This window comes from Saimiri boliviensis, chromosome 1 (genome assembly GCF_048565385.1).
Source record: "Saimiri boliviensis isolate mSaiBol1 chromosome 1, mSaiBol1.pri, whole genome shotgun sequence".
Lineage (NCBI taxonomy): Eukaryota > Metazoa > Chordata > Mammalia > Primates > Cebidae > Saimiri > Saimiri boliviensis.
This window is the reverse complement of record NC_133449.1, coordinates 114,695,395-114,711,743: the sequence shown is the minus strand read 5'-3', so window position 1 is coordinate 114,711,743 and position 16,349 is coordinate 114,695,395. Positions and strand designations below refer to the sequence as shown.

Genomic DNA, 16,349 nt, shown 5'->3' with positions numbered 1-16,349 from the left:
CCATTCAGCACCATTCATTGCTGAGTGGAGGCCAGGCAGGGAGGAGCATCAGAAGGAGCTTGAGGGTTTATGGGGGTGGGGGGGCTTTCATGTCTCTCCAGCACCTCAAATTTGAGGCAGGGCCTTCAGGGGTTGGGGGCACAGCACTTCGATTATGTTCATGTGACAGGCTAACTGATCATCTCCAGTGTGACAGGCAGGGGCCAGGGCAGACCCCCAGGGGTCCCCACACCCCAGGCTGGGCTTCTGCTCTCCACCTGGGAGGATTTAGGGCAAAGTCAGTCCTAGTTACAAATTGGTATTCTGAAGACCAGACTGAGCCTCGTCTTGTTTGGCCCATAGAGGGTTTTTAAAAACATGCACTAGAGTTTCCAAATCACCGAAAACCCAGGCTTTCTGGGTGATCCATTCAAAAGATGGGGCTACGCATGGCCTGCCTTCCTCAGGGGCACAGAAAGTGTATCCCCCAGCCTCCACTGTCTGTCTTCCTCATCTGAGTCCCACCTGATCCCTGGAGATACCTGAGTCAGTCACCTTTGGGTGCAGGCTACCTGGGCAGAGGGGCCGAGCCTGGGGTCAGGGAGGCTGGTGGGTGTGGCATCCCAGGAACCATCACCAAGCCCCCTACGTCCCTCCTAAGCAGGCCTGGCTGGGCCCTCCCTGTTCCGTGTGTAGCTGAGGGTGCCTGCGGAGGCTGCTGAGCAGGGTGCATCCCACCCCAGCCCGCTGAGGCTGGCATTGCTGGCGAGTTCTGTAAGACACAGCCCCCGGGTTGCCTCATCTGAGTGACCTTGGCATCCACTCCACTTTTTTTTTTTTTTTTTTTTTTTTTTTTTTGAGACAGAGTTTCACTCTTGTAGCCCAGGCTGGAGCGCAATGGCACGATCTCGGCTCACTGCAACCTCTGCCTCCTGGGTTCAAGCAATTCTCCCGTCTCAGCCTCCTGAGTAGCTGGGATTACAGGTGCCTGGCTAATTTTTCTGTACTTTTAGTAGAGACTGTGTTTCACTATGTGGGCCAGGCTGGTCTCAAATTCCTGACCTCAGGTGATCCACCTGCCTTGGCCTCCCAAAGTGCTGGGATTATAGGAGCGAGCCACTGCTCCCGGCCTCCACTCCACTTCTTGAAGCCTCAGTTTCCCCTTCGTAGAGTAAGGATGGAGGCATTCAGAGTCATGTCGGGGTGGCATGGGGCAGAATGGGCGGGTCCTGGGACCTGGATCAGCAGCCTCGGTGGGGGCCTGTCCACCCCTCCACCAGGTTTTCCCCACACGGCCGCTCACAATGCCTCAGTGGACATGTGCGAGCTCAAAAGGGACCTCCAGCTGCTCAGCCAGTTCCTGAAGCATCCCCAGAAGGCCTCGAGGAGGCCCTCGGCCGCCCCTGCCAGCCAGTAAGTGTGGTGCCCGGGGCAGCAAGGGGAGCCAGGAAGGGATCAGAGCTCTGGCCGTGGAGTGGGGCCACCGGGAGGCCTTCCGTGGGGCTGGAATGCTTCCCTGATCCTCTTTCCTTCCGCTGGGAGTCAGCACACGCCCCCCAGGCAGAGCCCCGCTCCTGAGTCAGTAACAACCCGGCACCCACCATCCGAGGCCCTCCTCCCCACATAAAGGAGGGACGGGTGGTCCATGGCACAGCCCAGCAGACCGAGGCTCAGAGACGGCAGAGCCAATCCAAGGCCACAGAGTGCGTTGGCACAGGCAGAGCCGGGCTTGAACCCACTGTGCTGACTCCCGGGACGGCCCCCACCACCCATCGCTCTCTTTCCTGTGGCCCCCAGGCCCCGCCCCTCTGTCTGCCCCTCCCCAGCTCATTCTTTCTCTCCAGCGCTCAGGTGCCGGCTCTTCTCTCCTGGGGGCTCTCCACGCTCTCCTGCCCACCCCGACCCTCTCTCTGTCTCTGCTCCTGCCCCGCGTCTCTGTCCGAGTCTCTCCCCCTCCTGCCTCGGTCTAGCTGCCGGCCGGCCCCTCCCCACCGTCACTGCCGCTTTCTCCTCCCTGCCAGGCAGTTGCAGAACCTGGAGTCGAAGCTGACTTCCGTGAGGTTCGTGGGGGACACGGTGTCCTTTGAAGAGGACCGAGTCAATGCCACGGTATGGAAGCTCCAGCCCACCGCTGGCCTGCAGGACCTGCACATCCACTCCCGGCAGGAGGTCAGGGGCCAGCCTGGGCGGGAGGCAGGGGTGGGCGGGGCCCGGCTGCCAGGAGGCGGGGCTGTGAGCACCCCCCCGAAGCTCAGTGCCCCCCGTAGCCTCGCCCCAGGGTCTCCCGGGAAGGTTCCAGGCCCGAGGATAGATAGCCGTCCTCAGTCAGTACCTGAACCTCGGAATTGAGGACCCTGCCTGGCACAGTCCTGCCACTGTGATTCCCATGCCAGTCTCCTGGGGCCAGCCATGTGAACAGAAGGCCAGTTCCTGAATGCCAGCCCTTCGTCCCCGTCTTTTTCTCTTTTTCTTTTTCTTTTTTTTTTTTTTTGAGACGGAGTTTCGCTCTTGTTGCCCAGGCTGGAGTGCAATGGCGCGATCTCGGCTCACTGCAACCTCCGCCTCCTGGGTTCAGGCAATTCTCCTGCCTCAGCCTCCTGAGTAGCTGGGATTACAGGCACGCGCCACCATGCCCAGCTAGTTTTTTCTCTTTTTCTTTTCTGAGACAGGGTCTTGCTCTGTCACGCAGGCTGGAGTGCAGTGGGATAATCATATCTCACCACAGCCTCGAATTCCCGGTCTCAAGCGATTCTCCCACTTCAGCCTCATGAGCAGCTGGGACTACAGGCTTGCCACCACACCTGGCCTAAAATAAATCTCTTTGTAAGGCCAGGCACAGTGGTTCACGCCTGTAATCCCAGCACTTTGAGGGGCCGAGGCAGTCAGGCAGTCAAATCACTTGAGGGCAGGAGTTTGAGACCAGGCTGGCCGACATGGTGAAACCCTGGCTCTACTAAAAATCCAAAAATTAGCTGGGTGTGTTAGTGTCTGCCTGTAATCCCAGCTACTTGGGAGGCTGAGACAGGAGAATTGCTTGAAACCGGGAGGCAGAGGTTGCAGTGAGCTGAGATCACGCCACTGCACTCCAGCCTGGGTGACAAAGCGAGACTCTGTTTCAAATATATATATATATAGTGGTAAAGATAGGTCTCATTCTGCTGCCCAGGTTGGTCTTGACCTCCTGGGTTCAAGCAGTCCTCCCACCTTGGCCTCCCAAAGTACTGGGCATGAGCCCCTGCGCCTAGCTGCACCCCTGTCTTGAGACTTCCCCTTGAGTGGCTCTGGTTAGCTGGGAGCCATGCGCCCTGCCCACATGGCCACCCCCCACCTGGCTGCTGTAGGCAGAGCTGGCATCTGAAGCCCCAGACAACACAACACCACGTGGTTCTCTGCGGCCTATTTGCCCTGGAGTCCTGGAGTCCAATCACAGGGCTCCCCAGCCAGAGCTGGGAGCAAGGAAAGGAGGGCCGGCATGAGTCAGGCTTGGCTTCCTGAAGAAATGGGCTTAGGGGTGGCAGTGTCCAGGAAGGGATGGGTGTGTGTGTGCTGGGGCAGGGGGCACGGATCTGGGGGGTCTGCGTTTGGCTGAGCCCTAAAAGACCCCTGGTCTACAGGAGGAGCAGAGCGAGATCTTGGAGTACTCGGTGCGGCTGCCTCGAACGCTCTTCCAGAGGACCAGAAGCGGGAGGCGGGAGACTGAGAAGAGGCTCCTCCTGGTGGATTTCAGTAGCCAAGCCCTGTTTCAGGTACAAGGCCCTCACCCTCATGGCTCCCCAGGGGAAAGAAGTTTTTGATGGACAGAGGTGGAAAGAAGGCATGCAGATGAGCTCCTTCCTCCGGGAATCAAAGCCTTCCCTTGTAAAGTCAGAAATTGCACTGCAATGTGCAAATCTCCCTGTGAGAGGGCCAAGCAATGTTGTTCTTACTATAGCGTAAATGACTACATGGGCACAATTGGTTCCAGAGGGAGACTCAGCATCTCAAGGGAATATGCTGGGAGACAGAGTTATCTAGAGAGGGTAAGGGCTTCTGGGCCCTTCTTCTCAGCCCTGAGCTCCCTCCCTACTCTCTTCCCCGAACCCCATGTATCCAGGACAAGAATTCCAGCCAAGTCCTGGGTGAGAAGGTCTTGGGGATTGTGGTACAGAACACCAAAGTGGCCAACCTCACGGAGCCCGTGGTGCTCACCTTCCAGCACCAGCCGCAGCCGGTGAGTGGGGCCAGCCGTCACGGGGACAAGCGTCCCTTCTTGGCCATGTCACCCTTTCCTCTTCTGCCCTCCAGACTCATTTGTCTTTATAATGAAAAGATTGCCTGGTTGAGGGCTCCAGCCAGTCAAGTCCAAATGGGGCAGGTGGTGGCTTCACTGTATTCCAGGCTTCCTCTGCCTGGCCTGTAAAGGGGTGACTGTTACAGAATCCACTCTCCGTTTTTCTTGTCCCTGCAGAAGAATGTGACCCTGCAGTGTGTGTTCTGGGTTGATGACCCGACATGTGAGTATGTGGGGGTCTCTGGGCCAGACAAGTATTTGGAAGAGAAATGGGGTCTGGCGGGTGGGGGAGGTGGGGTTAATCACTGAGGGCTTCCTGGAGAAAGGTGGACTTTGAAGAGAGGGTGATGGCAGGCTTCGGGAAGGCCGGGTGGAAGAGTGCCACAGTCGTGCTTTTGGGGGTGGGCACAGTGGGGTCCTGGGGGACTGGGTTTGGTTGGAGCCGCATGCGGTCCCTTCCTCAGTGAGCAGCCCGGGGCATTGGAGCAGTGCCGGGTGTGAGACCGTCAGGAGAGAAACGCAAACGTCCTGCTTCTGCAACCACCTGACCTACTTCGCGGTGCTGATGGTGAGGGTCCCCGCTCCCGCCTTGCAGCTGCACCCCAGGCCGTGAGCTTGTTCTGTGCGGGCACTTTTCACACACACATCAGTCATTTATTCCTCATCACAGCTCTCCAAGGTAGCTTCTATTGTGTCCCAGGCGCAGAGAGGTTCAGCAATGTACCTGCAGCCACACTGCTAGTCACTGAAAGAGCTGGTTTGTAAAGCCAGCTCTTTATTCCCAAATTTTGGTGTATGCTAAAATGCAGATTCCTGGCCCTCACCTGGGGCTCTGATTTGGCAGCGCTGAGGCCAAGAGTATTTCTAATAAGGCCCCTGAGGTGGCCTCCAGTGCCCCCAAGACCTCAGAATTCATGCTCCCAAGAGTGTAGGATTCTCCCTGTGGGGGTCCAGCTGGGGCTTGGATACCCCCGGGTGTGAGAAGCTCATTCCCTCACAGGAAACCTATTCCCATGTTAAATGTTACAGAGAAGTAATCAATGCCAGGACAGAATAGGGCTTCTCTCATGAAGGGTTCCTGGCCTCTGTGGGTCAGGAAGCTGCTTGAGAATGTGGTCAAATCTAAAGATGCCCCCACTCCAGAAAAATTCACTCATGGGACCACATTCTGCTCAGTTGGGAGAGGAGGTTCTTAGGCCCACCAGGGACCCCAGATTAACACCGCACGCAGGGCAAGCCTGCAGGTTGGGTGGGGGACATGGAGGCCAGCCCTCACCTGTCTCCTGCGGCCAGGTGACCTCGGTGGAGCTGGACGCCATGCACAGGCACTACCTGAGCCTCCTCTCCTACGTGGGCTGTGTCATCTCTGCCCTGGCCTGCGTCGTCACCATCGCCGCCTACCTCTGGTCCAGGTGAGGCCTGAGGGGGTGGGACGGGGGGGGCCTCCATGGTATACTCCCCTGCCGGGGCCTGCAGCCGTGGAGACCTGCTCCTGGGATTGGCCTGCCTGAATGACCTGGAACTGTGTGTGTGGTTAAGGGAGCTGTGGGGTGTACAGCATGCTCACCCCCGGGGGCCACGACTCCTCCTCAGATCTGTGGTGTTTTGGTAACATAGCAATTACACATTTTAACTAATTGTCAACATTTTATGTATGTATGTATGACAGAGCCTTGCTCTGTCACCCAGGGTGGAGTGCAGTAGCACGATCTCGGCTCACTGCAACCTCTGCCTCCCGGGTTCAGGCGATTCTTGTGCCTCAGCCTCCTAAGTAGCTGGGACTACAGGTGTCCGCCACCACGCCCTGCTAATCTATGTATTTTTTAGTAGAAATGGGGTTTCATCATGTTGCTCAGGCTGGTCTCAAACTTCTGACCTCAGGTGGTCCACCCACCTCAGCCCCGCAAAGTGCTGGGATTACAGGCGTGAGCCACCACGCCCAGCTAATTTTCAACATTTAAAATTGAGAGAGTGCACCTGAGAATCTGTTCCTGGAGTAAGACGGGAAAGCAAAACAAAAAATTTAAAAAAAGAATCTTCATTTCTGCCTTTGAATAAGCAGATTTGCGAGAGCGCTGGTGCACAGGATAATATCCCAGCAATGATAATAGTTAACACGCGTGCCATGCCTGTCCTCAGTGCTTTACCCACGTCAGCTCAGTGCGTCCTCACAACAGCCCTATGAAGGAACGCTCAGAGAGAGTAAGTGACTTGCCTGAGGTCACACAGCAAGGAAGTGGCAGAGGTTGTCAGATTGTCAGTGCTTGGCTGGGCCTAAATTGGGATGCGATTGCCCTCAGCGCTGAGTCCATTTGGGGAGAGGAGGGACACCCTCAGTTCTCACTATCTCCAGGCACGAAGGAGAGGAAGGTGAAGCTGTGTTTATGTGTGTGCATGAGCATGTGTGTGTATATATGACTTTCATGCGTGTGTATGAGCATGTGTGTGTATATATGACTTTCATGCATGTGCACGAGCATGTGTGTATACATGACTGTCATGCGTGTGCATAAGCGTGTGTGTATATACATGACTGTCGTGTGTGCATGAGCGTGTGTGTATACATGACTGTCGTGTGTGCATGAGCGTGTGTGTATATATGACATGCGTGTGCATGAGCGTGTGTGTATACATGACTCATGCGTGTGCACGAGCATGTGTGTGTATATATAACTGTCGTGTGTGCACGAGTGTGTGTGTATACATGACTCATGAGTGTGTGAGCATGTGTGTATATGACATGCATGTGTATGAGCATGTGTGTATACATGACTGTCATGTGTGCGCATGAGCACGTGTGTATGTGACTGTCATGCGTGTGCACGAGCATGTGTGTATGACTGTCGTGTGTGCATGAACATGTGTGTGTATGACTGTCATGTGTATGTACAAATGTGTGTGTATGACTGTCGTGTGTGCATGAGCATGTGTATATGACTGTCATGCATGTGCATAAGCGTGTGTGTACACACGACTGTCATGTGTGTGCATGAACATGTGTGTGTACACATGACTGTCATGCATGTGCATGAGCTTGTGTGTGTATACATGACTGTCATGTGTGTGCACAGCTGTGCACCCAGGGAGCTAAGTAGGTGATGGTGATGAGGAAGGACAGCTGGGTGATGAGATGGGCTCGGTGGAAGGCTGGGGGTGCAGGCAGAAACTCTCAACACCTGGCTACTCACAACCATGCTCAGGGACACCAGGCAGCATTAGGAACTGAGTACCTTATCTGTGCCTGACGCTTTGTATCAGTGTAACTCTCACCCTGACCCTATGAAGACACCATCCTTCCACTTCACAGATGGGCAAAGTGAGTCTCGAGGGGAAAGGACCAGCTCAAGATGGTGCCCTGAGTTAGGGGCAGGGCGGGGTGGGACTCCAGGATGGTGACACTGGGGCCTGCATATTCTGCCACACCCTCAAGGGCCATGTAGAATCCTGGAGTGGGGGTGGGGGTGGGATGTGCACACGTTGACTTGCAAACCAGCAGACAGACTGATGCTCACAGCCCACACTCAGACTCACAGACGCATGGCTGTGCAGACAGATGGGCAGACACAGAACATGGATGGTATGGATTCTCCAACATGGTGGAAATGCCAGTGTTTCCTCTCCTACTCTGGGAGCGTCTGGTTTACTGTAGTGGCTGATTTGTCTTCCTCGCTCTGCCTGGCTGAGGCTTCTGTTAAACGTACACCTGGTGCCTGAGTCTGTGGGTGCTAGGCACACAGTAGGTGCACAGGGGAATGTGGGGAGCAGCCTGGCTGCAGCCACAGGAGCAAGATGGGGGAGGGTATGATTGTGTGTGTGTGTGTGTGTGTGTGTGTGTGTGTGTGTCGGCGAGGGGGAGTCTGGGAAGGCTTCCTGGAGATGTGGGCACACTCCCCTCTCTACCTTCCCACACTGGCCCACCAGGGTACCCCTGCCATGCAGGAGGAAACCTCGGGACTACACCATCAAGGTGCACATGAACCTGCTGCTGGCCGTCTTCCTGCTGGACGTGGGCTTCCTGCTCAGTGAGCCGGTGGCCCTGACGGCCTCGGAGGCCGGCTGCCGCGCCAGCGCCATCTTCCTGCACTTCTCCCTGCTCGCCTGCCTCTCCTGGATGGGCCTCGAGGGCTACAACCTCTACCGACTCGTGGTGGAGGTCTTCGGCACCTATGTCCCTGGCTACCTGCTCAAGCTGAGTGCCTTGGGCTGGGGTAAGTGGGCGGGGCCCTGCACCTGCCTCTCCCACGAGGCTCTGGCAAAACCCAGGCACCTGCTTCTGCCTCTCCACCTATCTCTCTGGCTTCCCTCCTGGCTTCCTTCACTCATCCTCAGGTGTCCTTCCTCTTGGCTGGGTCAAGGTCCCCTTTAGGAGGAAGTGGTGAGTCCTGTCCCCAAGAAACACTTCCAGATTCTCCGCATCACTCACTCCGTTACAAAGGGGTTTTATGAGCAGGTCCAGCATGTGTGAATGTGTGGGTTGTGCCCTGCTCAAAGGCACCCAGTTCAGAGATCGCTGGAGCTGAAATCCCGCTCCACTCATTTAATCACTTAGGCTGGCAATGGCCCTGCCTCTGGCTCCCACGGGACCTCGGGCAGCAGATTCCCCGTGGCTTTGGCACTTTGCTCTTGGCCAGTGACTGTCAATTCCCCTGTGGCCTAGCCCTCTTACGTCAGACCCAGAGCCCAGGGGCTCCTGATGCCACAAGTCTGTTTGGCCATTGCACAGACCCCCAGCCTCCGCATGCCCCTGACCCCAGCTTGCTGCTCCTCATGGGTTGGTCATTGGGCCCCTTCTTTGCCCACTCCCCCATTTGCATGAAATTCCTTTGGAGGTGGCTCTGTGTCAGGACGCTGTGTCTGGAGGTAGGCAGCCTCCTCTAGGGACCTTCCGATCTCCACCTAATGGGTGAGGTCAAGGTCTAGTGCAGATGGCCCCTGAAGGCACAACTCTTGCTGTCCCTCCTAAACTGTCTGCCCCTCCCATCTCCCCCCGACATCCAGCCCTGCAGCAGAGACCCACAGGCTTTTCTCCCAGGGGGCCCCCAGGCTGACGAAGGGCAGAGCCAAGGTTGGAGGAGATGGCTTCCCCTTATAGGAAACCCAAACTGGAATAGGGAAGGGGACGGTCCAAGCTTGGGAGAATTTCTCCACCGGCTGGGGCTAGGTGGGCTTCGGGAGCCCAGACTTCAGAGGGGGCCTCGCCCTTCAGACCCCCTGAGGCCAGCAGGGAAGGGGCAGGCCTCAGAGAGCAGGAGATGGAGCGCCATGCTTTGCCACCCTCAGGCTTCCCCATCTTTCTGGTGACGCTGGTGGCCCTGGTGGATGTGGACAACTATGGCCCCATCATCCTGGCTGTGCATAGGACTCCGGAGAGCATCATCTACCCTTCCATGTGAGTGGCTGTGTGTGATGGGGGCAGGGAGGTGGATCTCTGGGTGCGGAGGCCAGAGTGCAGCCCAGGTCATGCTGGCCAAGAGACACCTGGGTTCCAGTCTCCTCAAGCAAATGGCCTGGCAGTGGCCAGAGCACTGGTTTAAGAGTCACGGGGCTGAGAAAAGGCCTGGATCCAGCATTCACTCCCCAGGTGACCTTACACAGGCATCGGCCCTGAGCCTCCGTTCCCTCACGCGTGAATGGGCGCGTGGGTTGTGAGCCTCCCGCACTCAGCAGCACCTCTCTGTTTCCCATGGGGCAGACGGAGGCTCCGGGAGGGAAGAGATCTACTCTTGGCCACCCTGAGGCCGGTGTGCTGTTCAAAGGCAGGGGGTGAGTGGGGCTGGAGTCCAGTCCTTCTCCACTCCCCGATTCTCCCAGGCTGGCAGCGGCCCTGCCTGTGGATCCCCTGAACCCCTCCTGGAAGCCAGGGTTCCTGAGCTCCAGGCTGGGAAGGGTCCCTCCCAATGGCTCAGTGGTTTTGACATTTTCAGCCCTTCACGTTGTAACCTGGTGATTTCTGCCTCACTTTTGTACTATCCGTATTATTACTTACTTAATATTTTCCTTTAAACAATCCAACTCGTTAACGTAAATTTTTAAGATTGCGTCAACACTGTTAAGTAGAAAACAAGCAGCCCTTGTTGTAAACAGTGAATAATCCTAAAAACAGACAGGACCAGCACAGCCTGGGAAGTGCCGCCCCTGCGGGCCGCGCACTGAGCCTCCGGCCCTTGCCTGCAGGTGCTGGATCCGGGACTCCCTGGTCAGCTACATCACCAACCTGGGCCTCTTCAGCCTGGTGTTTCTGTTCAACACGGCCATGCTGGGCACCATGGTGGTGCACATCCTGCGGCTGCGCCCCCACACCCAAAAGTGGTCGCATGTGCTCACGCTGCTGGGCCTCAGTCTGGTCCTTGGCCTGCCCTGGGCCTTGATCTTCTTCTCCTTTGCTTCCGGCACCTTCCAGCTTGTCGTCCTCTACCTTTTCAGCATCATCACCTCCTTCCAAGGTAACGAGAAGACCCGTCCCTTGGCCCAGGCAGGGTACTCACACATGGAGCACAGGGCAGGGAAGAGATCACCCGGGGAACCTGAAGGTTTCCCTTCTCTGGGCCTCAGTCATCCCATTCATAAAATGGGGCCATCCAGGCCATAGTGGACAAGTCTTTATTGAGCACCTACTATGTGCAGGCCCTGTGCTAAGCTACACAGCTATGGCTGAGCTGGTTGGGTGTGGGCCTTGCTCTTGTGCAGCTCAGCTCCAGTCGGGAAGACTGGGCCTCAGTGGGCAAGTGTGTAGCCATCAAAGGTGGTCCCAGATAGTCGAGAAGTCGTCGTGAGCACGTGCTGCACAGGGCCTGGGCTGGGGTAGGGGACACCCTAAGAAGGGTGGCCAGAGAGGACTCTCTGGATAGGAGACATGTGAAGACAACAGAAAGACCCACTATGAGGGGATGGAGGGCCTCCCTGCTTCAGGTGTGGGACCAGCAGCAGCAGCGCTGTTGGGAGCTTATTGGAAACTCAGCCTCTGGGCCACCTGGGCCCTGCTGCGTCAGACTATGCATTTTCACAAATGCCCAAGGGGCCACATGCACAGGATAGGTTCAGGAGCCCTGGTCTAGGGGAAGGAAGCGCCAGGCGGAGGGAGAGGCAGGAGCAAAGGTCCTGAGGCTGGAACCGGCTGTGTGCAGGAGGGACAGTGCTTGAGGGGGTGGCCAGAGGGTAGTGGGTCAGGGGTGGAGGGGCGAGATCCGGGCCGGGGTCTTGAGGGCCCTGGCTTGATGCCAACCGGGTCCCTTCCTGGGCGCATACCTGTGTGTGTATATTCAGATGCACACACAGGCAGGCACACCCCTCTGTTCCTGGCTGTGCAGAATGGGAGGGGTTGTATGGCCAGACCCAGGGGCTCACATGGAGTTCAAGGCCAGCCTCCCATACAGGTCACCCTAGAATGGGAGCTGAGGGTTGGCGGTGGGGAGATGTTACCAAATTTCAGTTATTTAGCGTTTAAGCCTTCATTCCTGCCTGTGAGACACAGGGGACTCAGGATTGGGAGTGAGGCCCATCCATTCCCACAGGCATCTGCTGAGCTGGGAAGACTTCAGAGTGCTAGTAATTTGGGGGGTGCAAAATCACACAGGGAGTAAGCGGGTGGGCTCCAGAGCCTGTTCGCATCGTCTGAGCCCTGGCTCAGCCACGTCCCCTTACCTGGGCCTCCTGGGCCTTCATTTTTTTGTTTGCAAAAGAGAATAGTAATGACTAGGATGGGTCTGCAGGGGGCTCGTGACACAGTGAGAGGCCACACAGGGACCTAGCACAGTGCGGCCGGGTCCCACGGGTGCCCGACAGCACATGCTGGGCAAACACTGGCGGTGAAGTGGCTGGGGATGGAGGAGGAGGAAGGGGCGGGGCTCCCCCACCTGCTGAGCGCATGCCCTCCCTGCCCGCAGGCTTCCTCATCTTCCTCTGGTACTGGTCCATGCGGCTGCAGGCCCGGGGCGGCCCCTCCCCTCTGAAGAGCAGCTCCGACAGCGCCAGGCTCCCCATCAGCTCGGGCAGCACCTCGTCCAGCCGCATCTAGGCCTCCAGCCTGCCTGCCTGCTGGCATGAGGAAGCAGACTCGGCCTCATCTCACAGTGCCAGCGGCCCCTGAGCAGGGCCCAGCCCCAGGCCGGTGGGAAGGTCCGAGGACAGTGGACGGATGGGCTGTTGCCACGGTGGACAAGGTCCCAGCCTGGGCTTTCTCAGTGGGCCTTGGGCACTACTTGGCTCTCACTCAGCTCCCAAGGGGCTCAGGAGCTTGCCGCCATGCTGGCTGGGGGACTGTCCCACATCTGTCCTAATCCGGGTGGAGGCCTCTCCTCTCCCCACCACCCCGGGCCCAGCCTCGTGGCTGGAGCCGGGCCTTGGATCCTGAGGGTCTGGCACAGCCTTAGTTCTATGCCCCTGCCTGGGACAGACATGTGGCTCCAGCTGCTCTGTCACTCAAGATCAGCCTGAGGGCACTCTGCATCCTCTGTCATTTTAACCTCAGGTGGCACCCAGGGCAAATGGGGCCCCGGGCAGAGCTTCAGCGCCGGAGCCCTGGAGGAGGAGAGGCCCGTTGCCAGGAACACAGCAGCAGCTCGCCTATCTCTGAGCCTAGGCCCTGCCCTCCATCACCTCCCAGCCCTCCCTCCGTCTTCCCTGGGGCTCTCCTCTCCCAGGGCCTCCCCGCTCCTTCGTTCACAGCCTGGAGTCCCCTATCCCAGTGCTGTTTTGTGGGGCGTGGTTTCCAGGAGCCACCTGGTGTCTGCTGTAAATGTTTGTCTACTGCACGAGCCTTGGGCCGCCCCTGACCCAGGCTCAGTACAGATGCCTGGGCTGGGCATGTCCCTCTGTCCATCTGGGCCTTCTGAGCTGCATTGCCCCTGCGCATCCTGACTGAGCACACACCTCACAGGGGCCATGGCCTCTCCGGAAGTCCTCTTGTGACAAGAACTGTGGACCATGGCAATCCCACCTGGTTTGCATCCCAGCACGCCAAGGACTGAGACCAACCTCGTCTGCTAACACTGGCCTAGAGCCAACACTCCTAAGGTTTCTCGCCAAGCCCCGCAAATAGCTCCAGGCACACTCGGCCCGCATCATGGTTAATGCTGTCCAACAAACACATGTGAGTCTATTGCTGGCCTGTGCTAGGTGGTAGGGACATGGATGACTGACCTGGTCCCTTCCCCTGCCAACCCTCAGCATGGTATGTGAGGCATGCATGAAGCAAGAGCTCCTGGAGCTACAGACATGAGGAGAGGGAGCCATCATTCCTGGCTGGGAATCCTGGAAGACTTCCTGCAGGAGGTAGCATGTGATCTTGACCTTAAAGATGGGAAAGATGCTCTTTTTAAGTACCCATTCTTTTGTCTTTTGATATTAAAAAGAAGTACATGTTCATTGTAGAGAATTTGGAAACTGTAGAAGAGAATCAAGAAGAAAAATTAAAATCAGCTGTCGTTATCACCTAACAAACTGATGTAAACATGTTGGGGCATTTCCTTCTGAGCTTTTTCCTGTGCTTCTATTAAAAGAGTCACTGATATAAACACCTTGGGACCAATCAGGAATCATGAAAGAGAGAAGAGGGCTGTGTGTGAAGAAAAAAAAAGTTGACTGCTAGAAACCTCATCAACCAGGGAAAAGGGGAAAATAAATGGCAACTTGGTGTCTATGCTGGGGAGGCAATGGGGAGTGGTGGGGTCTGTGGCAAACTAGAGACTTCCGATCCCAGGCTGAGGGGGCAGCTGCTCATCGGCTCCAGTTGGTCACTGCCTTATAGGAATGAGAGCCCATGTAGCCAGACTGCCTGCCTTTTTTATTTCTTTTTTTTTTTTTTTGAGACAGAGTTTTTGGTCTTGTTGCTCAAGCTGGAGTGCAGTGGCTCAATCTTGGCTCACTGTAACCTCTGCCTCCTGGGTTCAAGTGATTCTCCTGCCTCAACCTCCCAAATAGGTGAGATTACAGGTGCCTGCTACCATACCTGGCTAATTTTTTGTATTTTTAGTAGAGATGGGGTTTCACCATGTTGGCCAGGCTGGTCTCGATCTCTTGACCTTATGATCCACCCTCCTTGGCCTCCCAAAGTGCTGGGATTACAGGCGTGAGCCACCGTGGCCAAAACCTTATAATTACAGTTGTGCATGTTTCTCTTTCTGAAATATAACAGTGTCGGAACACAGGAAGTCCTTAAAACGTGAAGAGACTGAAGTACAGCGGGTGTTCAGAGAAGAATATCACATTTTAAAAACCTGTAAAAAGTTGTACAAGATCTGCAGGTGGGGGGCTCCTCTTATGCCCCCAGCTCCAGAGGACAAAGGCCAAACCTTCCCAAGCCTCCCCACCCCTGTGTCAGGATTGGGCAGCCCGGGGGGATCAGAGCCAGCTTCCCTCCTTATAAGCCTCTAGGTCTCCGTGAGGGGGTCTCTCAGAGCCCCATGGCTGGGCTAGGTCCTGGGGTGGGGGTTGAGGCAACTCCCCACATCCTCCAGAAGGGAGGGAAAGGACCCAGCCCCCCTCCCCAGGAAGAGAACACCACCCCCACCCAGCCATTCTCCGCTTCTCAAACATCTAGTTTCTGTGTCCGCGGCTGGCTCAAGTAATGGGGAGGGGTCTTGGGTTGGGTCTCACCTTCTTGGGAGGGCCCTGGATGGGGCACTCACAGCTCTGTGCTGCTCCTTTGACCCTGATGATTCTTATCATGCCCTTTCCTGGGCTGTGGGGCTTTGGTCAGTGGGATCACCCTTTCTGCCAGTATGTGGCCAGGCCTGCATCTGGAAACATCCCTCTAGTTTGAGAATCGAATTGGAGTGACCGAAGGCTGAACGTTGGCTGGGTCTGGCTGGAGGACTTGAGGCCCTGCCCACTGGAGCCACTGGGAGAAGCTGGGGCAGGAGGTGGCAGGGAGGGTTACTACTGTTTTGTTGGCCCTGGGACTCGGGGGTCTCAGGGTTCTGTGAGTGGCTCCAGGCCAGTCCCTGGTCCCCATGGGGCCTTTTTGGGAAGGGATTGTGGGGGAAGGTTGCTCTCCTTCCAGCCCCGCCTGGCCTTCCCCTGTCTTCCCCCCAGGTGCCCTAGTCCCACATTCCCAGGTGGGTGGGGTGCTCGGAGTCCCAGCCCACTCAACGCCAGGCCCTTCTTCACACCCTGGTACCTGTGAGCCTCTCTGGGGGCCCAGGGCCAGGATGGGGCTCCAGCGACAGGCCTAGCTCATCCAAGTCCACCGCCTCACCCCACCCTCACCTGCAGCTGGGAGGGAGCCAGCAGGTCGTGTAGGAGAAGGCTGGGCGGGTGTGGCGCAGTGGCAGGCCCGCCGTTCATCTGCCTTCACGGCCCTCCCTGCAGAGGAAGTTTCTGGGGCTCAGGAAGCCCTGGGCTCTGACCTGCTGCTCCATGCTGGCTTCCCACTCGCTCCCACCCTGTGACTGACCCAGACATCCCCTCCCTACCCCTTCCCAGACCCAGAGGGCTCAGCAGGTGACACTGAGTGGGAGGAAGGGGAAATGGAGGCCAGTAGGGGCCAAGCACCTCCCCAGTTCAACCCCAAGGCTGAGCAGGGCAGTGCCAGTGCTGTGGGCCAGAGGCAGGTGCCAGTGACCACACACCTTGGCGGGGTGTCTTTCACCTTCTGATCTCCAGGTGGCCCTGGGCTCATCCACTGTGCCTCCCTGGGGCCTCCAGAGTTGAAGCTCGAGTGGCTGGTACCCCAATCCCTTCAGGCTGAAGGCCAGGCGTGTTTGCCGCCCCCGCTTCCTGTCCGATCAGTGACCGGCTGGGGTGGGAAGACAACGATTTCACAGCACTGCTGATCAGAAATGATACAATGGCCACATCCACCGGCCGAGCGGCTCGGCATGCGTCATCCGTGAGTGCATCACATGCCTCGAGCGGCTCCGGTGACAGACAGCCTGTGCAAGGCCACCCAGCCAGGAAGTGGTCAGGACGGATGTCAGGCCAGACCTGACCAACCCCTGGGGCCGCACTCCTGTCTTCCTGCTACCTTGTCTCTGAGTCCATCCTGTTATCCAAGCTGGTGGGGGAGGCTTGGGCCACAGGGCCAGCTCCGGCTCTCCCATGCCCTCCAGCCTGGTTCAAGCCTTAGGCACCATCCGGGTCTTCGCCCTCATGTCCAGAGCCG

The 16,349-nt window shown here is 57.2% G+C and overlaps 1 protein-coding gene across 9 annotated transcripts in view; it reads left to right on the top strand.

Moving 5' to 3' along the window:
• Positions 1–13,761, top strand: part of ADGRG1 (adhesion G protein-coupled receptor G1) — a 45,204-nt gene extending 31,443 nt beyond the window's left edge. For 7 of the 9 annotated variants that reach the window (XM_010331347.3, XM_039475551.2, XM_010331349.3 and 4 more), the window contains 11 exons: positions 1,260–1,392; positions 2,001–2,148; positions 3,594–3,725; positions 4,073–4,189; positions 4,427–4,472; positions 4,714–4,817; positions 5,543–5,661; positions 8,171–8,457; positions 9,530–9,638; positions 10,424–10,692; positions 12,133–13,761. In XM_010331347.3, coding sequence (XP_010329649.1) covers positions 1,260–1,392; positions 2,001–2,148; positions 3,594–3,725; positions 4,073–4,189; positions 4,427–4,472; positions 4,714–4,817; positions 5,543–5,661; positions 8,171–8,457; positions 9,530–9,638; positions 10,424–10,692; positions 12,133–12,263 — 1,595 coding nt within the window. In that variant the 3' untranslated portion in view covers positions 12,264–13,761. The remainder of the gene's footprint in view (positions 1–1,259; positions 1,393–2,000; positions 2,149–3,593; positions 3,726–4,072; positions 4,190–4,426; positions 4,473–4,713; positions 4,818–5,542; positions 5,662–8,170; positions 8,458–9,529; positions 9,639–10,423; positions 10,693–12,132) is intronic. The other 2 variants (XM_039475560.2, XM_003943491.4) reach the window with 1 other exon arrangement.
• Positions 13,762–16,349: the final 2,588 nt, after the last annotated feature.